Genomic DNA, 23606 nt, shown 5'->3' on the forward strand with positions numbered 1-23606 from the left:
TTTTGAAACGGTCACCTATCACATGCTTCTCAGGGTCCTGTTGTACTCTTCTGGCAACTTTAGAATTGGCTGAGTGACTGAAAGCTGTTCTGAAAACCAAACTGATTGGTATTGCCAGTAGAGTCCTGCAGCTCCTATAAGGATTAGCCCATAAGAGATTCACTTAAAGTTACCAAAAAAATTATTCATAGTTATAAAACATTAAATGAGATAGCATAGTCACTTTAGCTAATTCTAAGGGAAACTTGGATGTGCATTTTGGTATTGGAATGCAATTTTTGAAAGAGTTATCTGCCTTTAGTATTATCTGCCTAATAGTGGTAGATCCATGGTCCAAGAGGCAGTAGTTCCTCCCATGTGTTCTGTAACCTGTTTGGGCCCAGATTAATTTTTTATGCTATCCCACAATATTTTTGAAAGACCAACACTATTTTCTTCATATATTCTGGGAGTGGTGTTTGAGTGGTGTTTAAGTGGCAAGCTAGTGTTTCTGTAAATTGATAAGCTCAGGAGATGGTCATTGAATACCAATTAAGTGTCATGCCTTCCCAAAGTTTCCCAATGTATAAACCAAATTGGTAGCCTATAGAGGCGAAGTCACCTATATAAAATGTTTAAAATTCAGTTTTGCTATTAGTTAGGGTGAGATTATTCAAGGTTATTAGGGAATTTTTACTTTCAAATTTTTAAAAAAAAATAAAGCTATTTTAAAGTATTTGAAAGGGCATTTACTCTGGTTAAGTTAGTGAATTCTTCCGTCAAATCCAGGGCAAGAATATGTTTAGTATGAATAAGACTTTCTTTCCTCTTAACAATAGCACCAGCTGAACAAAGTTCAAATGAGAAAGAAGGCAGTGTACATTTTGTATATTACTGAAAACTCCACTCCAGAAATATTGAGTCACTTCTAAGAGACAAAATGTTGCTGAAGATAGTTCAGAATTTGGTTGGCAAATACCAAAAAGAGAAATGTTTGAGAATTGGCTTGGAGGCACTTAAGTCTTCGTAGTCCATAGATAAAGAGTTCTGTGATATAAGGAGAGATTTTTCTGACCCAGTGGCAAGAGTTTGAACTTGACAAAGTAGGAATCTGTACCGTTGGAGCAGAGCTGCCTTTCACATGTTGACAAAAGTCAAGTTTCTGACACTAGCCCTGTCACAATCAACCAAGTTAAGTGCCAGGTGTTAAGTTCCTCTTTTCAGTCAGCCAGTGAGGCTCCCACTCATGACATTTTTACAAGGAGAAGGGAAGTACTTCATGAAGTACAGTTTGTGAGTACTCAGGAAATACTAGCTCTTAGTGTGTGTTAAGGGCTGGGACTGTGAGGTAATAGGTAATTCAAGAATGAATAGGAATCTTCTTGCCCCCAACTTGTTAATTAGGTACCAGAAAATAGGAAAGCAACTGCAAACTTGTCTTGATAATTATGAGTATATAGAGAAGATACTATCTGAATGGATAAAGAAGATGTGGTGTATACACACGCGCACACACACACACACACACACACACACACACACACACACACACACACTGGAATACTACTCAGCCATAAAAAGAATGAAACAATGCCATTTGCTGCAACATGGAGAGACCTAGAGATTATCATGCTAAGTGAAGTAAGTCAGAAAGACAAATATCATATATCACTTATATGTGGAATCTAAAATGTGATACAAGTGAACTTATTTACAAAACAGAAACAGACTCACAGACATAGAAAAGAAACTTATGGTTACCAAAGGTGAAATGGGGGGAGGAATAAATTAGGAGTTCAGGATTAGCAGATGCAAACTACTATATATAAAAGAGATAAACAACAGGTCCTACTGTATAGCACAGGGAACTATATTCAATATCCTGTAATAAACCATAATGAAAAAGAATATGAAAAAGAATATATATATATATATATAACTGAATCACTGTCTCTTTCTGCCAAGGTTAGGGGAGGGATGGGTCAGGGCAAGATGTGTAGAGAAGGTGCTGAACTGAGGTTAAAGGATGAATAAGCATTTGCCCAGGGGAAGGAGGGGCATTCCAGGCAAAGGCATTGAAGCTGAGAGAACAGTGCATTTGGGAACCTGATGATAGATTGACATAATGGTTGCCCATGAAATAATGGCAAGAAATAAAGCCGAAATGGTAGCCTGGGGCTCTTCACAAATGATCTCATTCTAAGTTATGAAGTTTAGACCTTGAGTCATGGCTTTCAGCCTCTGAAAGATTGACATAATGAAGATAAGACTGACAATGGATATTTGAAGCGGGGAGAAAAGGGGACCGTAAGGGTAGGTGGGGGAATAGGACAACAGCAAGAGATAATCAGCAATTCGTGGGATCCTTTTAGGTGCCTGTGGAACTTCCGGTGAAGATAATTCTAAACTTAGCCTTTCTGAGTCGGTTTCTTCTTCTGTGAAACAAGGAATTTAAATACCTACTTGCAGGATTGTCTTAAAAATTAAAAAATATAATGCACTTGAAAGCTAGTACAGAGGATTGTTTTTAAGGAGCACCTAGGGCAGGAGAATTTCGGTAGCAGATTGAGTAGCATCACTGGAAGAATGGCAGGGAATGATCAACAGCACAAATCTCAAAACTTAGTCAAAGGGGACCAGAAGGTGTTAGTTGAATTTTGAATTGAGATTAGTGGTAATAGTAAGAGTACTTTCAGTGGAGGTTTGGGGTCAGAAGCCAGATTACAGGGATTGCGTGTGTGATGAAGAAGTGTTAACTATCCTTCACACAGCTTAGTTTAAAGGATTCTTTATGGGGTTTTTTAGTTTGTTTTTTCTGGACCTGTGCCATCTGTCATGAAGCTTCATGTTCAAGGTAGTGCTTTTAGTCATTTTCAGTTATTTTAGATACGTGTACAATTTTGAAACTTTGCCTCTATGCCTTCCCTAGGTACTTCATGCCAGGTTTGATGGCAATTTACTATCTTACGAATATTTTTTGTTCTACATTAAGTTGATGTTTGATGAAAGATATGATTAAAGTAGCTTTTCTTAAAAAGAAAGCCCAGTTTATTAATGCTGAGAGTTAGAATAGAGATGTAGAATTTAGACCAGAGATGGTATGTGTTTATTTTTCATTATGGAGCTTTCAGCCATTCACGAAAGTAGAACTCCAAAGTAGCCACTGCCCAGCTTCAACAGTTAAGATTTGGGCAGTCTTGTTTCATTTATTCCTTCCCCACCCCCACCCCCCTTTTTTCCCCTAGACTGTTTAAAATTATGGACCTCTTGTCATTCTGTCTCGTATATACCTCAGAACTTACTTTAAATAAAACAACCACTGTAACGTTATCACACCTGACAAAACTAACAGTAATTGAGAAAACGAATTCATCAAATTCCCAAGGGGGTCCATGGTACAGGACAGATGACAAACCACTGCAAATCTTGCCACTTAATATTGTACACTTTTGGGCCTTGGCTTCTCAAGTCCTTGCAAACTGATTTCCCTACTCCCCTTATCCCCACCTTCCTCCCCAGCACCACCAACCCCTACCCCAATTCCTTAGGTGTGGGAAGCATCTATCTACAGGTTCAGATTTCTTGGAATTAAAGCAGATTCTAGCCTAACCAAAAAAGATGCCTGATTTTTTTATCAATATAAACTTTTACTGTATCTTATTCTTCACTGCACAGCATTTTATCTTCTTTTTTTTAACTAATTAGTTTGGCTGCGCCAGGTCTTAGTTGCAGCACGCAGGATCTTCGTTGCGGCATGAGGGATCTTTAGTTGCGGCGTGTGGACGTCTTAGTTGCGGCATGCGGGCTTCTTAGTAGCAGTATGTGGGCTTCTTAGTAGTGGCGTGCATGTGGGATCTAGTTCCCCAACCAGGGATCGAACCCGGGCCCCCTGCATTGGGAGCGCGGAATCTTACCTGCTGGACTGCCAGGGAAGTCCGTATCTTCGTATTTTGAGTGCTCACTCTTCTTTCACTTACTATTTGGCCAAAAAAAAAAAAAAAAAAAATTTTTTTTTTAAACATATGGAAGTGTCAAGTAGTCAGAGGAGGCTGCTGTGTAATCAGTGGATGGATGAGATGAAAAACTTTCTTGTAACAGTTGAGAGGTTGTCTTCCAGTTCAGCCTAGAGATACAATTTTTAGGTCAGACAATTTTTGGGTCAGTTTATCATGTCTTCTGCTAACTGATTACTCAAAGAGTTTTATCCAAAATTGGAAGAAACACTATTAAATGCAGGGCATCGTAAACATTTTTTTCCCCCACTTATAAGATTTCATCTTTTTCAAAACTTTTTCTTAATGTGCTTTAGTAGGAGGGATGATTTTATCATAAGGCAGAGGATTCTAGAGGGGCATGGAACATGTTCTTATTTTTTGTTTTGGAAGTTGCAAAGATAGGACACAAAGGGCCTGTATATTCTCCATCCATTTTCCCCCAATGGTTACATCTCATTTTATCACACGTATAGATTCGTGTAACCATTACTGCAGTGAAGATACTATGCCATCACTACAAATTACCCCCTGCCCCCAGTACCTCTTTATCTCCCATCCACCATCCCTAACCTATGGCAACCACTAATTTGTTCTCAATTTTTATAATTTTAGTTTGCAAAGGTTATATAACTGGACTCATAGAGTATATCATATTTTGAGATTGGCCTTTTTTCACTCAGCGTAATGTCCCTGAAATCCATCCAAGTAGTCACGTGTGTCAGTAGTTCATTCTGAATGTTTTTAAAGTTAAAATAAGTGCCTTATTAACTCACTATACCAAAACAGTCCACCCTAAACTTCCCAACCTCAAGTTTAAAGAGGGCTATGAATTTTTGTGGGTATAGGTTTAAAAAGGCCTGTAAATTTTGTGGGTATTTTACAATGTTAAGTATAATATACATAATTATAATAAATATATAAATCATATTCGCATTGTAAAATTATCATTAAAACGTAACTAGTCTTCTTAAAGTAGATTCTGTGTTTGAATTAAATATACAAAGCTTATAGACATTAAGTTTACAAAGCTTAAATAGTATAAGACTAGGGTTCATTGGTTACCCAGTTTTGTAAATGATTTTTCATTTAAACAGTCAGAATTTGGGTGAGCCGTTCTTTTTGCTTTCCTGAAATAATTTCAAATTTATAGAAAATTACAAGAGTAGTACAGAGAACTTTTATATACCCCATTTATTAACTTTTAGCATTTTTTGACATTATACATTCTCTCCATCTATTTATACATGCATGTATATATAAATTTTAATTTTTGGGAACTATTTGGGCTTAGGTTGCATATGTCATGACCCTTTATCCTTAAATACGTCAGTATATAATTGCACAGAACAAGGATGTTCCCTTAACACAACTGCATCATAGTTGACAAATTCAGGAAATTTAACACTGATGGAATATTTTTATCTACTATAGCTCATATACCAGTTTTATCAATTATTTTCTCTTTCTCGCTCTCTTTTTTAAATTTAAAAAATTTTTTTTATTTTCCTCCCTCCAGAACAGAATCCAGTTCAGGGACGGATATTAGTTGTCTTTTCTCTTTAATTTTCTCTGATCTGGAACAGTTCTTCAGCCTTTGTCGTTTATGACATTAATAGTTTTGGAGAATACAGGCCGGTTATTTTCTAGAATGTTCTTCATGATGGTTCCCCATGATTAGTTTCATGTTACATCCCTGATTGGAATACCGCAGGAGTGATGTTCTGTCCTTCTCAGGGAATTAAATCTAAAATGTGTCCATCAGCATCTCATTAGTGGTGTTAATTTTGATCACTCAGTGAAGATACTGGTTTGATTTCTCCATTATGTGGTTACTGTCTTTACCATTACAAGTAATAAGCAGTCTTGGGTAGACACTTGAGACCATGCAAATATCCTGCTCCATCAAACTGGGACCCCAAGATTTACTGATTCTTGTTCTTGAGTCAGAGCAAGAGCAAGAATCAGTAAATCTCTTTATTTTGAGGGTTCAAAGTAAATGAGAGTCAATCTTTCTAAATTACCTTGCCCTGAAAATTCACCTTGATTTTGGAAACACTTATTTACTTATTTTTTTTAGGGCTTTGATCTGTATGCATTGCATATAATAATTGCTAGTGTCTTTTAACTTAAAAACGTTTTTTAAACTTTTGGGTTTATTTTTAATCCTTTGCTGCCCCCTGCAGGTCTATGAATATAAACCTTTGGAGCAAGGTAAGTATTCCTAATATTGCAAATCATAACATGGTATATAAAAAGCAAAAGTTATAATAGCTTCATATATTTGTCATGTATCATTATAAATTAAGTGAATTTAGAATCTTGAAGTTTGTCGTTTTAGTCTTAAAACTGCTTTCCTGGAGCATGAAATTTATTATTGAAGTGATCCTTTACTTCTAAATTCTTCATTAAGGTTTTCAACTTTTCCAAAAAACAACTGTTAACATTATTGCAGTAACCATACAGATTTAATAATTATTTTTAAAAATATATACATGTGTGTATATGTTTGTGTAAGTGTAGTCTATATGTATATATATGAATGATACACAAATTAATTTTAAACTGCTATCTTTTTAAGAAGTTAACTGCTTTTATGCAGGAAGTACAATGATCCTTATGCTGAATTACAAGAATATTTGTAGCTTAATAAAATCAGAATGCACATTATTGATTGGAATTCCCAATTTAAATATTTTTAAAAATCTTATTTTCATTCAGTTCTGTTTTTAGTATTACTTAAACTGCCATTCAAACTATATAGTCAGTTATAATATATGGTTGAGATATTTATATTTAGAACTAATTTTTTGACTAGAAAGATTTTTCATTGGTTTATTAAATGTGTCTTTGTTCAAAATTTGGTGTTAAATTTGGCTGTCATGTCTGATGTATGGCTACAACTTCTGGTAGAATTTATTGTCTACCTTCTACACATGTCTGTGTTGGTTAAAAAACAGTTTGTAGGTAAGGATTGTTTTGTTTTGCTTTGCTTTTGAACAGTTTCTACCTTAACCTTTGAATTGCTGTTAACAGCAGCATGATTTCATGGTGGAGTGAAGTGGGGTATGGTCAGTTTTGCCTAATTTTCCATATTAGAAAATAAATAGTTGAAGAAGCTGCTGTAGTTTGAGTTGTTAATACTTAACGGTATGTGCCAGGCACTATTTAAAGAACAAATAAGTTCAGTCGTAGTATACACATGAAGTAATTCAGAATTCCTAACTCATATCACTTCAGAAAACTATGTTCCTTTCTTATTATCTTCTGCCTGTGGATATATAGTCAAGTACTGTGTTCAGAAGTTAGATGTCAGTACTGTATGTAGGTTTTGTAATCGTTTTCATCATAAAATACATATTTGAATTTTTTAAATTGAAATTTTGTGGGCAGAATTAATGTTGATGAGTAAGTCTTTAGTTTTTGTGTATTCAGTTGATAAGAATCAATGAGAACAAACATGTTAGAACTTTCTACCCCCTTTTGTTTTAATGCCATTAAAATGACTGGGAAAATGTTGAAAAACTAAAAAAAAAGTTATTTAGTGGTTCAGGATATTTTACTTTCTTATTTCTGTAAAACTTCGTTTAAAAGGAGGAAACTGGACCAATTTCAACAAGACCAAAAACAATACAATGACAAATAACATTGGTTGATAATTTCTATAAGCTATTTCCTATTATAACAGTTTATTTAAAACAGTATATAAACAGATCAGTTTAGAGGCTTTCTTAGTGACATTTCATGAAACATTGCAGTTTTCCTTCAACATGGATTTGTTTTGTTTTTGTTTTTAAAAGACAAACCTATTATTTAAAAACGAAACAATCTCCTTGGCAGGTGGGGATGGTGTTGAATTACTATGATACAGAATAACACCTTACTGGGGAGAGGCTTTATTATTTCAAGAATTCAATTTCAGATTGTATTTGTTCTTGTTTGCTTCTCTTGCTGCAATGCACGCATTTTCTGTCTTACCAGATAACAGAACTGTTGTACAAGGATGGACGTTATTGCCAGGAGCCTCCAGGACCAACGGGTAGCGTTTCAATTTCGATGATTGTAACTTATCCACAAATCCATTCTTCTATGTAATGATGGACTAGAAGGATTACAGTAAACATTTTCTTTTTGAAAGTGAAATTTGAAAACATTTGGTTATAAATCTTTATATTGATAACCACAACATTTTGAGATCTATGAGGTGTTTGGTTTTATCATAATTGTTTTTTTAAAGGGAGGGTTGCGAGGGCTTTTTTTTTTAGATATTGAGGAAATGCTTCTTATAGAATCAATCAAAATAGGCTTAAAAATTAGTAATCCTTCATGTTTATGTGATTTTAATGTTTTGCCAGTATAATCAAACATATAAAATAGTAAAGCGGTCTTGTAGATTTTTCCACTTAAATATAATTTATTACCCAAAATATATTATTTGACATTTAATGATTTTTGTTTTCACGTAATAAAGCCTAGAATATATGGGTTTCTGTAAGAAGGTACCCTTCTTGAAAGTTCGTATTTTTCTATCCTAGGTATTAACACATGCCCTATACATTTTATGCTTGAATGCATAGGAAAATTACTGTTGTTACAAAACATCTTTGTTAATCTCAGTTTTTCATTGGTTAATAGGCAGCTCTCCACAGGATTACTGTATCTGCTTATTAAAATTATTTAACTTTCTATACTCAACATTTAACAATCCTCTCTAATTTTATGTTTCCCTAAGTATTGCCCACCAAAAAATTAGTATAGAAATGTGTACAAGGCATTTATTTATTCTCACTATTTGTGATTTGGACAGGAAAGGGGTAAGGCCTTGGGCAGGACAACTTCTGTCACAGAGTGGTGGAAAAAAATAGATTGAAGTAAGATTCAGTACTGAAAAGCTGTCACTCGGTCTGAAAATAATTAATATTCCTTTCACTCACCAGTTAGATATGTGCTCCCAAACCACATAATCTCTATGCCTCAGTGATCATTGTTGCCATTTCAGAGCCTCTCATCAGGGTGACATCTCACACCAAAATGATTTCTTATAAATTAATCTTGATAACATGACAGTCTCAGTAATTTTAGTGGAATGCTTTCTCTTGTTTTTTTCCACAGAAGCTGTTGGCTATTTTCTTTATAACTTGATTGACAGCATGAGTGACTCAGAGGTACAGGCCAAGGAGGAGCGTTTGAGACAATACTTCCATCAGCTGATGGAGATGGTACCATTTCATTTTTTGCTATATAATGCCTGTCCTGCCTGACATGTATCTATTAGATTTGAAATTGCTGCTTTTAAGTACAACCAGACCACTTCTCAATGACATAGATGAGTTGGAGACTTAAATTATGTCTGAGATAATTTCTGTTAGACAAATCTCAGTTTGGTTGTCTAAAACTCAGTTTTTTTTTTCTCCTCCCTTCCCTTTGCACAGAATGTAAAAATTCCTGAAAATATCTACAGAGGCATTCGTAATCTGCTGGATAGCTACCATGTTCCTGAATTGATTAAGGTGTGTGTGAAACAGTAATCAACTTTTTTAAATGCTTAATTTATATATAAAAGCATGTTAAAATTTTATTTAAAATGTTGCTTTTGTTTTTCTTGTTTTGTTTTTTTTAAATTTATTTTATTTATTTATTTTTGCCTGCTTTGGGTCTTCGTTGCTGCACACAGGCTTTCTCTAGTTGCAGCGAGCAGGGGCTACTCTTCGTTGTGGCACGCAGGCTTCTCATTGCAGTGGCTTCTCTTGTTGCAGAGCACGGGCTCTAGGCACACGGGCTTCAGTAGTTGTGGCACGCAGGCCCAGCAGTTGTGGCTCGCGGGCTGCAGAGCGCAGGCTCAGCAGTTGTGGCGCATGGGCTCAGTTGCTCCGTGGCACGTGAGATCTTCCCGGACTAGGACCTGAACCCGTGTCCCCTGTATTGGCAGGCGGATTCTTAACCACTGCGCCATCAGGGAAGCCCAAATATGTTGCTTTTGGCCAAAAGTTTATTTAAATGACAACCTTTAAAATAAGACTTTTCATTGATTGCTGGTAAATGCTGTTTATATATTGAAGAACGTGTTTAAAGTATTTATTACAGTGGTTATAAAGCATGAACAGAATTTCTGGAAAATTTTGGAAGATGGAAAAATAACAGTAAAATGAAATGAAATTTCCAAAATATGCTTTTGACATTTGCTAATATATTTTCCACATGTTTTCTGATTCTAATTTAAATCCCAATTTTAGGATGTTAATATGTTGGTTGAAAGAGAGAAGACAGACTCTCGAAAAGTAAGTAGGCTTTTTGAGTAGATTCTACATGCTATAATAACCGCATTTAATGAGAGTTCTAGACCGTGTCCTTGTAAAACCAGTGGTTCCTAACATTTTTGTCATCAGTGTACCTCTAAGAAGTTGGTAAAAGCTATTTCAGAAAAATCAGCATATCTCAAAAAAATCGACATATCTAAGAAATTTACATATAATCTCAGGAGCTTTATAAACCCCTGGAGTCCATCCCCAGATCCCCAGATTAATATCCATGATAGCATTTATGACATTTAGGAAAGGTCAGTTTAAAGGGAAGAGTGACAAAGGGTGCATTTTCTTTATAGGAAATTTCTTTCCTTCTTTTTTCTTTGCATTTCTGTAGACTACGCAGCCTACATCATCTGATTTGGAGTCTAAACTTGAAAAACTAAAAGCTGAAAATCAACCTATAGGAGATGTCCTAAAGCAACTCATATTAATGCTGTGTTCAGAAGAGGTAACTTTTAACTATTTCAAATATGCTATTAAGGTAAAAAAAAATTCTTTATAGAGAAAAGTAAGCAAAGCCAAATATAATATTTATGATTTTTACAATTAATTATTATACATCATGTCTGTGAAGAATGCAATTAAATGAAAGGTTAGCTAATTTCAGCTACACCTTGAATGGCATGTTTTCCAGTTGCTGTAGTTTGTTTACAATAACCTGCAAAGTGAATGATAGTAACAGCCATGATAGGTTTATCATACATGCCAAATGTCCTTTCAAGCCATGGCTCCAGTCTCTTATATCTAGATTGTCAAGCAACTGATACATGCAGTAGTCATTTGCAAGTCAAATATTACTGGGTTGTTAATGCAGGGATTGAAATTCCATTTTCCTGCTGGAAAAAAGTCTTTCTGAGATAAAGGGTCTCTTGCCTTTTTTCATCAGGCGTCCAGCTGTACTTTGTGTTCATTTTAGTGTGCGTCTGCAATTTGTGGTATATCACTAGACTTTTTCAGTTTCTAGTTCAGTATCATTTGGTTTTATGCCTGTGTTTCTAGGGGAACAAAAATAACAGCTGACTTTAAGGTTATAACATGGTACTATTAAATTCTAAAATATTTCCTTACATTACTTGGATATTGAACTAGACTGTGAGGAACGTTGCAATGATAGCTATTTCTGTGCATGGAAATTGGACGGTGAGTAAGGGCTCACTTGGTACATATTTAATCTGGAAGTCTTTTTTTTATAATACAATACCCAAACCTTAAAACATCAAATTTGGCATAGTGGCCTGTTTTGCAGTGTGGATAACAAATCTTTTAAACCCCACATATATATATCTTTTCCTGCTTTTCAAAAGGCAAATAAAAATACCTGGGAGCAAGGTGAAGTGAATAACATGAATCCATTTATTTTCAGGGAGCAAGGTGAAGTTAATAACATGAATCCATTTATTTTAAAAGTACTATTAACTTTTTTTACACTCTGAACATTGCAACTAGAAATTTTATTTTACTTTTATATTAATTTCTTATTTCTTTTTCACTTCCGTCCTTTATTTTAGAACATGCAAAAAGCTCTTGAATTGAAAGCAAAATATGAATCAGATATGGTTATTGGTGGCTATGCCTCTTTAATAAATTTGTGCTGTCGACATGATAATGCAGAAGAGGCATTGAACCTGAAACGAGAATTGTGAGTACCCTGGCACTGAAACAAATCATCAGCATGTATGCTGATATACAGTCCTTGATGGATCATGTAGATTGAATACTACTCTCATTTAATGTGAATTTAAAAAATTCTCTTTTGTGTTTTTGAAATTTCATACTATAAGAATGATTAATTATGGCTTGTTTTCAGCAAGGAGTCTTTGTTTAAGTATGATAAGACGTTCTATTCCTTAAAGCCAAAGTTTTTTTCCTCTTGATTATACAACTGCATATGATAGCAGTGGTGATGGTAACTATTTTATAAAGCTTGTTAAATATTCCACTTTCTGTATTGTAGTGTAAACAAAATTCTGTCCATTTCTAAGGTATCTTTGGTTTCCCATCCTGATAGATTTACCAAATAAAAATATGTCTTTCGGGGGTATTTCAGTATTCATGACAAAGTTAGAATCACCTTAAGTGCCATGAAGCAAAAGAGTTCCGTATTAGTGTCATTTGCAGATGGAAAGATGCAATATATATGTAGTGTTAGATTTTTACTTCGTCACTTTGAATATAATTACATGTGGATTTGTATATGGCTTCAAAAATAAACCTTAACTAAATTATAGAGGCCAATGTTAATAACAGTTCAGACTCTGATGAGTTTCTGAAAAGTGATCAAGTAGATATTGCAGTCCTTTTAACAGTTAAACAACTTCTAACATAATATAAATATGGCTTTAATTTTTAGTGACCGTTTAGATTCTTCTGCTGTCCTTGATACCAGCAAGTATGTAAGACTTGTAAAAGTATTGGGAAAACATGGCAAGCTCCAAGGTAAGCGTCAGCACATAAAGGAAACGTGTGATGCAAGTATCTTGCCACTGGAATAACATGTGAATTGATATTAATGGTATATCATGTCTTGCAAAGTGCTTGAACACTTTGCATACAAATTTGCATGTGAATCCAACCAGAGCTGCGTGGACAGTGTAGGCCATTAGTTTTAATGGATTGGCAAGCTTGTCATTTACATTTGCACAGCTCAGTGCTTTTTGCATTTCTGCAGCTAGTTTTTATTAGCGTTGCTGTTTGGATTGAGTTTGAAGATCATGACTTATGGCACAGTTTGCCTATGTGCCTGCACTAATAATGGCTTTGTTTTTGCTTAAGAACGTTAGAAGGCTGAACATAAAACCTATAAATATAACCTTTATTCAAGAATATGAATTTTGCAGGAGTCTTTGTCTTCACTTTTAATAACATTAACAAAATGTATACTTTAATAAGGTTTTACATAGAAGTTTGCAGGGAGAGCCTAGCTGATCATAATGTTGATGTACATACTCTAATTTTCTCGTAGTTGAGATAATGCTAAGGCTAATATAATTACACTTGATAATTTATTCTTACTCTTTGCTTGTTTCTTAACTTTCTCATTGGGTTTTATTTTGAAACTCTTTTTTAACCTCCCTCTCTTCCTTTTATTCCTAGAGAAGATTTTTAAAAAATCTTTATAGTGAAAAATGTGTGGAGAAAATATTTGATTTGAACATTGAATTTTTTCCTAGGAAACCCTTCTAACACAGAAAATTCTTTATGACGATTAGCCTGCTTTTTAAAAATCATTTTCTGTAAAGCGGTCAAAACATTTTGTCTGTGCAATAATTAAGAACAACATTATAAAAATGCACTTATTCCATATCCTAAAATGTTTGTTTCTGCCTTCCTAATGAAGCTTAATGAATCTAATGTATTAACATGCAGTCTTTTGGAAAGCTTTCATTGGCTCTGCTTGGCTAATTAGTATCGACATAGCAAACAGGCCCTATCGGTATCAGACCATTAGTCTGGCTGTATATACAGTGTAAACACATCTTTATTATCTGGCCTCCTGACAAGCCATCTGCTGAAGAAACAATGGTGTGATTTAGCAGATGTTAGCTCTGAACGATAAAAGCATCCATTTAGGAGGATCTTACAGCTATAGGGCAGACAGTACAGGGTTATGTGGTGCAGAGTGGGCACACAGTCCCTATCTATAATTTGTAGTCAAAGTTGCAGGGAAATGATAAAACCATGCTATTGTGGATTTATAATTGTAGTCTCGTTTAGAAATGCAAGTAGTAATTAACTTGAAATCGGCATTATACACTAGAATTTACATTCCTGCTGGGCTTGAAATGCTGTTTTAATAGCAGTTTGTTTTCCCTACATGAAATTACCTAAGGGTCTTTTGTGCTGCTTCATTGTAGATGCTATTAACATTCTAAAGGAGATGAAAGAGAAGGATGTTCTTATCAAAGATGCAACAGTCTTGTCCTTTTTCCACATCCTAAATGGCGCAGCTTTAAGAGGTGAAACTGAAACAGTAAAACAGTTGCATGAAGCCATCGTGACTCTAGGGTTAGCAAAACCATCTACCACCTTAAGTTCCCCATTGGTCACCCTGTATCTGGAAAAGTAAGTTAATTGAATTTTCAGTTTTAAATGTTGGCACTGAAAGAATGAATCTAATCATTTGGGGATTATACTTTGTAAATTCTCTGTGGTGCTGTGGAAGCCTTGGAGGTTATTCGCCACAGAATAAGAGGACTTCTGTGGAGCAGGTGACCTTTAAAATCACCAGCAGCCCTGTGGTCCTGTGGATTACTTCTCAATGGAATGATCTATGGTGATTTTTTTTGTGTGGGGCATGTGATGATATTACATGAAGCCAAATCTAGTTTTTCCCAGTTTTGAGCCTTGTAAGTGTTAATTATTAACAAATATAAGAAAGAAGGATTCTCTAGGGCTTTTATGCTTCATGACTGTTATTCAGGTAATGATGTGGCAGCGTCTCTTCATTGCTCCTTTCCTCCATGTAGTATTTTAATTGCATGTACCAATACAGTAGTTATTCTAGCTTTGATAAATATTGTAGAAGATGTCTCTGTGTCTTGTGGGAAGAAGATGAATTTTGTTAATAGGGTGAGATTTACTGAATTTGAAAATTTTTACATTTGGAATGTTCATGTTGGTGCCCAATTTAAGGTATTTTTTCCAGTGCAAATCATAAAGTCAACCTACTCTCTTGTAATGAGTGAAACATTTTAGTAAGATGATAAAGTATCCTTTATTCTTTTCTTTTTGTGTTTTTCTTTTCCGTTTTAAAAAATTTCTCAGATCTTCCTCTTTGTCATCTCTTCCATGACTTAATGCAATTTTTAATCTGCTTATTTTGTGATTGTGATTTTCTAATTTTAGTTTGGATGTTGCCGTATCAGTGTCAGGAGAAAAGTAAAAGATAAATCTTAACGGTTCTCATATTCTTCCCACATTTCTGGTAGTTTTTCTTTATTTATTAGGGGGTATAATTAGTTGACTATAATGAATGATTTAGTATTGAATTTAAAATGTGGAATAAAAACATCTCTTTTAACTAACTCTGTTAGGAAATATGTGTATACATATATATATATATGCACACACATACATGCACATAAATGTTTTATGAAATAATTTCTTTGCCATCCAATCAAAAAATAGTTTATCAACTTATATGATTTAGCTAAATCTTAACCTCCACAATCTCAGCATTACATCTTTTTAAAGAAGTAGTGATTCAAACAATTAATTGTGTTATTGAGTTCTCATGTTCACAGCCAACTTTATATAGAAATCCTATAATTAATATGCTTCCTCCTAGAATTTTTTTGATTGTTTAAAAGACCCGTCTCTGCAAATTGCATGTGGAGCTCTGCATAGGGATTTGAAAGAAATGGGCCCAGTGCCCAGAAGAATTAGGCCCTCCTCCACCATTGGGCAAAAATAAAATAATTAACAATGAAAATGAAGCCATGGTAGAAGAAATATCTTACAAATAGAAATACTTTGAAGACAGAGGAGATACAAAAGTTTTCCAGAAGAGGTCTGCAGATGGGGCTCATGAACCAAGGAGAACTTCCCCCAAGGGGAAATGGAAATAGCATGGGATTCAGATGTTAATGTGGAGCGTACTCTGTGCTTCCGATTTTACAGTACAGTCAGAGATTTGTGTGTCTCAGTAAATCTGACTGTCCCTGTTAATTGGGCTAGAGAAATCTAAATTAGGGTTTTTTATGATTTTTTTTACTACTTTCAGATACAAAGAGAAATTACCTTCTATTTTTATTTGCCTGAATTTGTTTTTGTTTTTGCTATCTTTGCTTTGCAGAGGCAGTTTCCATGACAAGATCTTCAGTTTCATCTGTCATGATGAAAAGGTTTTGTTGACTCTTTTAGAGTCAGGAGAATAATTAAAAGGAGATAAAGGAAATTTCATGTTTAGCAGAAAACAGTAGTAGCACTCCTGGTCGGGGCTAAGTTGGAGGAAAACACTGACTTTGCAACTTATTTTCAATTGTGTTTTCCCAACTGATGGAAGATAGCTAATTAATTCAGAATCATGACAAGTGCAGTACTAGGATTAATTACGCTAGCCTGCCCAAAAGTCTACATGTATTTGATTTGATTAAATATGTTTAATCTTCAATAATATCAGGTAATTGGCCTCAGCAGGTATGAGCTCATCTGGAGAATGAGGCTTTTATTCAAACTTGGGGTAGAATTATGAGAAACATTTCAGAACACTTTACAAAATCTTCCTCCTTTCAAAGGCAAGCATCTTTTTGGAAAGTCATTGCAAAGACTCTGAAGAAGGCTGTCACTTACAAATTGTAATTCTGGAACAAATTTGCAAGGTTGAGTTCCTTAGAAAGATGATCTTTAAGATTCAATAGATCTTAATTTTGGACTGACTTTTCCAGCATTGGATAAAACACAGGAGAAATTTAATACTGTATCAGTTTGTTACTTGGATATTGTATTAAAAGCTTTACAGTTATGAAAAATAATACATTTTGTTTTTATTCATTTGCCAAAGGAAATCCAAAATAACAACAGGTTTGCAAAATTTTGAAGTTGTTAAACTAATCTGATTTGTATCATCAAAATAATACTTGCACTGAAAAGAAAAGAAGTATGCTGAATTGAACAAAATTTTCATGTGTTTCGTTTACATTGGGACTGTTCTATAAGACACATGTCTACATGTAGTCCACATGAATGTTTTACATTTTCCTTTGTAACTACTTAAAAAAAATTTTTTTTAATTGAAATCATGCCTGATCCAGAAAGATGACCTGGATCCTCCATATTAAGGAAGAAAGAAATGCTTTAAAATAGGTTAAAAGAGCTTTTGATTAGTCTTTATGCTATGATAAAGGAAATAAAATTAATGAAATCTGGGCCATTAGTTTTAAAAGCATAAAAATTTGTATGATGCAGTTTCAGATTCACTTGTATAGCTGATCCATTTTGGTTTCATTTCATATGAAAAATATCTGAAGCTGTTTAACTGGATTATTTAGTGCAAATGATCAAAGAAGCTTTAATTTCTGCTTTCCATTTAGGATTTTTCTGTGCTGATTTGTGCTTTAATCTGTATATACCCACATGCATTTCATTTGAGTGAATCATGGATTTTGTCCATATAATCCTCCCAGAACTCTTGCTAAATTAATCTTGAGTTCTTCATAAAGGTCACAATTTCTGTAAGATGAACCTATACCAATACGTTTTAAAACTCACTGTAACACTTCAATATGTTGCAGAAGTGGGAAATACACTTTTTATAATGCTGGTTATTCTGTCATATACACTCCCCTTCAATTTTGGCATCTTCATTTGTACTGGACACTTTTATTATTTATGGGAATGCTCGCCTTCTAGAGTAAAACTCTTTATGTGCTGAAGGGAAATTAAGGAGGTTTGGCTCTTTTACTCCATTATTGCAATTAAGAATTTAGCATCATCAGTGCCAAAGGACAAAAGTGGTTCATTTGCCCTAGGGGGACAGGACAGTGATAAGATGATTTTTCGTCAAGGATCATTGGGTCGTAATTAAGTTACATTCATGGCTATTGCTTTTTGAAGGATGATTGGTAAATGACAGGCTTCATGTGCTTAGTACGGACAGTGTTCAGTAGGGTTTTTTCTCCCTCTGTCAGAAAATCCTGTTGAGCCTGATAATGTAAATGTGGCATTTTATTCTGAACAAAAGAGCAGGGAAATGAGCTATCTTGTCTAATCATTCAGTTGTTTAACACCGACTTCCAGTTTAGACTCAATTGGCTGGAAAGCACTTGACATGTGAAGTTAGTGCTGTTCCGAACGCATGTTTGAGTAAATTTGAAAGTAAGTGACAGCTAAATTGTACCTAGGGAAATTACAAAGCCTTCAACACAGTTAATTTTTTGGGGAGGATTAGTTGTAATTGCAACACCAGTCTCCTTGAAGATTCCGCATTTATAGATGATGAACAGAAAAAAAACATTTAGCTCTTTCAAGGGCTGGTTCTCTTCACAGAATAATTTTTGTGAAGTCGATGGTTTCTCCTGAATTGATTTCTTTCCACACTGAACATCTGCTTAAGATTTATAGAAAAGTCAGTTTTTCGAGTGTTAAGGTGTTTTTTGTTTCCCCCTCCCTTGTTTTGAACTTTTTTCTCCCCTAAAGCCCCTCTTTTCTCCAGTGATTTCAGATTTTGAGAGCTTTTCAGTCAGTAAGCTCTTTAGGTAAATCACCACTTCACTAACACTTTATGCGTAATGTTGAAGCACTTTATTCCAATTTAAAAATTAATATTTGTCATTTAAAATTTTGATTAAATTGGAAGTTATTTACTATAGGTAAGGAGACTAAGTTTAAAGCTACCAATAGGTAGATAGCTGTCACTGGTTGTTCTTGTTCAAGATTGTATGAAACACATTTGTGATTTTTACAGTTATATATAAAGGAATTTGAGTTAGGAGGACTTTGTTTTCTGGTACCTTTAAGTAGATATTTTTATGATCAGCCTCATATAAATGTTATGTCCAGGGTTTGTTTTTCTGTCAGTGACATAAAGCATACTTTCATTTCATAATAAGGACTAACACAAGAGGTAACATCAGATTTGCCATGTTCTTATTGGACTCAGTCTATTATATATATATGTGTGTTCTTAAAATTTAGAATTATAGAATCTTCCTTTCCACTGTTCTGTTTTTATTTCATAGGCTCCCAGAATTTTGTTAAAGACTATGTTGAGTTAATTTGCATCAATCAAAAATATTTTTAAATGATTGATTACTTTTTATTAGCATATATAGTTTTATTGATGAAAATCACGTTATGTATATCATTGAAATACTTTGGGGGGGTGTCTAGTCGTTGAAAATATCACAGTGGATTTTTCTTAGAGATAATAGTATGTTATAGAGTTGATTTTCACTTAGTATTATTTGAGGTTTGTGAAAGCAGTGGCTAAATTTTTATCAGGATTGGACTTTTAAAAATTTGTGACCCGTTTTTATATAAAGCTTTAGGAATTATGCGTGTATACTGAAATAAGCACGGAGTAAGTTTTTGTTTGTTTGTTTGTTTGTTTGTTTTTATAAATAATACTTTTTAATTTATTTATGGCTGTGTTGGGTCTTCGTTTCTGTGCGAGGGCTTTCTCTAATTGCGGCAAGTGGGGGCCACTCTTCATCGCGGTGTGCGGGCCTCTCGCTATCGCGGCTTCTCTTGTTGCGGAGCACAGGCTCCAGACGCGCAGGCTCAGTAATTGTGGCTCACGGGCCCAGTTGCTCCGCGGCATGTGGGATCTTCCCAGACCAGGGCTCGAACCCGTGTCCCCTGCATTGGCAGGCAGATTCTCAACCACTGCGCCACCAGGGAAGCCCACGGAGTAAGTTTTGAATCCAGAATTAATATTTTCAACAAAATTTCTTCAAAGGATTATTGTTATTTTAGAGTAGAGTTTTAAATCAGTTCTAGTGTTTTAAGGTGTACATAGGAAATCACGGAATCATTTTAGGTCACAGAAACTAGAATTACACTGATTGATAAAGTCTTCCCCCACATTTTGGGTATAAGGCAGTTTCCACCTTTTTCCATTTGATATTTTACTGCACTTACTGATTTCATCCTGCCTAATAAAAGTGGTATTTTCATGTGATGATTTTTTTCTGCTGGTATGAAACATTTGAGGTGATGAACCTAACAAGCTCAAGTTCATAGAACCTTGCGTTAGAGTATTAGAACTGGGAGGGAACCCAAAGGTCCTTGAGTTCAACTGTTGTGATAATCTTCTTTCATCACCACTTCTAGAAATGTGTCACACTGCTGTAGCCAAGCTTCATGTAGTACTTATCAATTGGGATTGAAATTCAAAAGTCCTATGAGTATACAACTATTTTCACAGCAATGTGAATTTTATATACTTTCTCAAATTTTTCATTTCCCTCACCCAAAGTTTTCAAGCTTTAATAGGAAAGATTAATGATGACATCAAATCATATGAGGAGTGGACATTTTTATCTCTTTTTAAAGTGACGTGATCCAACCAAACACAAGTCAGAATGTAGATAATAAGGACTGAAAAGAAACGACTAGACTTTAGTTCATTTCTATCATCAGTAAGCACGCTTTGTATGAAATGTTTCACTATAGATTTCTAATTCATTTTGTTGGCAACCTGGGGTCAGTTACATTGTTACTTAAAATTACTAACAAATATATATGAATTATTTCCATTTTGCTATACTTTTCTGTTGTTCTGAGCATGTATAATCTTCAGAAGCATATATTTGGAGACCAAAGACTATTAACATGTCTATTTGATTGACAGAACAATTATTCATTCATTTATTGATAGCTTTGACCTAATGTAGGGAAAATACAATTGAGACAGTATTATCCTAGTTTGGGAATTGATCTGAAAAAGCAAATTATACTGCTTTTTAAAAATCAGTATGTGTTAGTTTTTCTCTTAAAATATTTTGGTAGTTTTCCATTAAATGGAATTGTAAAAAGGTATAACTGAACTTGTATCTGAAGCAAGGGAAAATACTGATTATATAAAGCTTTATATCATATGTGGTAGCTACTGTAGCATTTCTCTTGTATGACAGTAATCTAGCCTGCAACATCTACTTGCAGTTTTGAAATTAACCTGTAATTTAGTCTTCACCCCAAATGACAAAAATTCAAATGACTCTGTGGGGTGCCGGAAGATGCACTGTAAACAGGGCTTACTTAGTAAGGGGATAAGGTAGAGTTCCATCAGGATAGGCTCATTTTCACTGTGTCAGTATTATTGTAGTAAAATTAATGCTTCTTCATGGTATTTTACTTTTTAGTACAGTTTAAAATCTTAATCTAGATAAAATAGTAATTCAATCTAGGGCAACATAACATTTGTATAATGAACCAAAATGTTAGGGCTTCAATGGAAAATTTTAAAAGGCTTCCTTCCTTTTGAAAACTGTTGCACATGTGAGAGAAATGTGTTTTCTCCACAAAGATTGTCACCGTTGTCACTACTTATACTTTGGTCCATGTCTCTAACCATGCTTCTTTTTTTAATACATTTCATACTTTTTTTTCAAAAATCTTTAATTTCTTATTCCATATTATACCACCTTATTAGGTTAAACAAACAACATTGCTTTTAATAGAGCATAATATATAATTAGATGTACTCAAAGGGGGGAGTCCAGGGACCTGAAGACAGTGCCTTTCTCTGTTTACCTGGTGGCCTTAGGCTAATCAGTCAATCTCTAGATGCCTTAATTTCCTCATCTATTTAAAAATAAAGGAAGGTGGCAAGTAGAATTGAATCACATAATCTCTACAGCTTTTTCAAGGTCTTAATAATTTCTCATACTGTCATTTTCCAAGGGAAACAGTAGGTTTTGAGGACCCACAGAATGTGTTTCCACACTTATTTAATAAACTGACTTAATGAAAATATCTTTTTATTTTAATTAATTAACCACGTAAGAGAAGCTTTGATTTTATAATTGGAAATAATTTTTAAAAGCTTACACTCTAATGAAAAACTTTTAAAGAGTTCTAGAATTCACCAACCCTAAGAATATCCTAGGTTTAGCAACAGTAAGTTTCTATATGTATGAATCCTGAAGTTACTTCTTCCTGGGACTTCCTTGTGGCACAGTGGTTAGGAATCTGCCTGCTAATGTAGGGGACACGGGTTTGAGCCCTGGTCCGGGAACATCCCACATGCCGCGGAGCAACTAAGCCCGTGCGCCACAACTACTGAAGCCCGAGTGCCTAGAGCCCATGCTCCGCAACAAGAGGAGCCACCACAATGAGAAGCCCACGCACTGCAACGAAGAGTAGCCCCTGCTCACCACAACTAGAGAAAGCCCACGCGCAGCGACAAAGACCCAACGCAGCCAAAAGTAAATTAAAAAAAAAAAAAGTTACTTCCTCCTTATCTGGAGAGGCAGCAGTATGAAACATATGATGAGAGAGGTGAAAGTGCTTGAAAAGTTCTTGATGACTGTTGATGGACATTTAATAAAGTTTCCCAAATCTGTAAATATTGAGGACCATAAACACAAAGTGGTTGGAAAAAATATTTGACAGTAGTCCTTGTTTTTAGAATAATGCATTCTTATAGCAATTTATATATAATCTTAGAGAATGCCTTCATCTTTTGGACTTTTTAAAAAGTGCCATTTAGCAAGCGAAATAATAAAAGATGAAGCAGGGAAAACGGGACCACTAATGATGTCTGTACTCTGAACATTGATTTTTATATAAGAATTGTTTCTTGTATTTTTTTTTTTTTTTCCTATTTGGCTTCGTGGTATTCTACCTTAAATAAAACTCGCTCGTGTACCTTTTGACTGGTCATTGTATAGCTCTCAAATTAATTAGATATATTTTATTCATTGTTAATATTTTGATGTTTCCAAGGGATGACTTACCTACTGCTCTTGAAGTCATGATTGACTGCTATGAAAAGTATAAAATACTACCAAGGATTCATGATGTCCTATGTAAACTGATAGAGAAAGGCGAGACTGATCTAATTCAGAAAGGTTAGTCACCTTCTAATACGTTAGTGTTGTTAGTTTTCTTTTTTCCCCTCTTGCTTATTTAATCTTAATGTGTTGCTGTGAAGAGAAAATTTAACAGGAAGGCAAGCACATCCTGAGAAACTTTGTTACACTTCTGAGTTGAAAAGAAAAATATCAGGTAGATTTTTAACATTATAAATGTACTTGATTTTAGTAACTGTTCATTTTGAAAAGTCACCCCTCTGTTATTTTTTGCTCCGCTTCTTGATGATCCGCCTTTGTGAGATTTTCAACCTTATCCTCACCAGTTCTCTTTGAAGCTAGTCACAGGTACTTTATGTCATAAATGTATGCTGTTAGATAAGGAATGTGACAGAAAATTGGTTGATTAAGCTATAACCTTTAAGTTATTCTAAATATTTGTTTTAAAGTTTTCTTGTATTTGTTCAGAACTCTTCAAGTGATACAGTGTTAGTCTATATTTTGTCTTCTAATATATTTCCTTCTTTCCTCTCTAGCAATGGACTTTGTGAGCCAAGAACAAGGTGAAATGACTATGCTGTATGATCTCTTCTTTGCCTTCCTACAAACAGGAAATTACAAAGAGGCCAAGAAGATCATTGAGGTATGATTTTAACTACAGTATTCTAATTGTACAGCTATTTAGACTCTTAATTAGAATATGTTTAAAAATTTTAACCTTTAATTACACATGTTCTGATTCATGTTAATATAATTCAGTCCCAATAATGTGGGGTGAGAGGGGGAGACTCGGCCAGCTTCTTTATTGTATATAATTACAGTTCAGAAAAGGCAGCCTGGTTGTATATTGAATTTGT

General features: G+C 34.5%; 1 protein-coding gene across 1 annotated transcript in view; it reads left to right on the forward strand.

The window, feature by feature from the left end:
- Positions 1 to 23606, forward strand: part of LRPPRC (leucine rich pentatricopeptide repeat containing) — a 112071-nt gene that overhangs the window by 45604 nt on the left and 42861 nt on the right. Inside the window, exons 15-25 of the mRNA XM_007190096.2 lie at positions 6158 to 6185; positions 7953 to 8010; positions 9084 to 9190; positions 9404 to 9481; positions 10205 to 10249; positions 10611 to 10724; positions 11785 to 11915; positions 12627 to 12712; positions 14131 to 14338; positions 22664 to 22788; positions 23286 to 23392. Coding sequence (XP_007190158.2) covers positions 6158 to 6185; positions 7953 to 8010; positions 9084 to 9190; positions 9404 to 9481; positions 10205 to 10249; positions 10611 to 10724; positions 11785 to 11915; positions 12627 to 12712; positions 14131 to 14338; positions 22664 to 22788; positions 23286 to 23392 — 1087 coding nt within the window. The remainder of the gene's footprint in view (positions 1 to 6157; positions 6186 to 7952; positions 8011 to 9083; positions 9191 to 9403; positions 9482 to 10204; positions 10250 to 10610; positions 10725 to 11784; positions 11916 to 12626; positions 12713 to 14130; positions 14339 to 22663; positions 22789 to 23285; positions 23393 to 23606) is intronic.

The sequence above is a fragment of the Balaenoptera acutorostrata genome, chromosome 12 (assembly GCF_949987535.1).
Source record: "Balaenoptera acutorostrata chromosome 12, mBalAcu1.1, whole genome shotgun sequence".
NCBI classification, from domain to species: Eukaryota; Metazoa; Chordata; class Mammalia; order Artiodactyla; family Balaenopteridae; genus Balaenoptera; species Balaenoptera acutorostrata.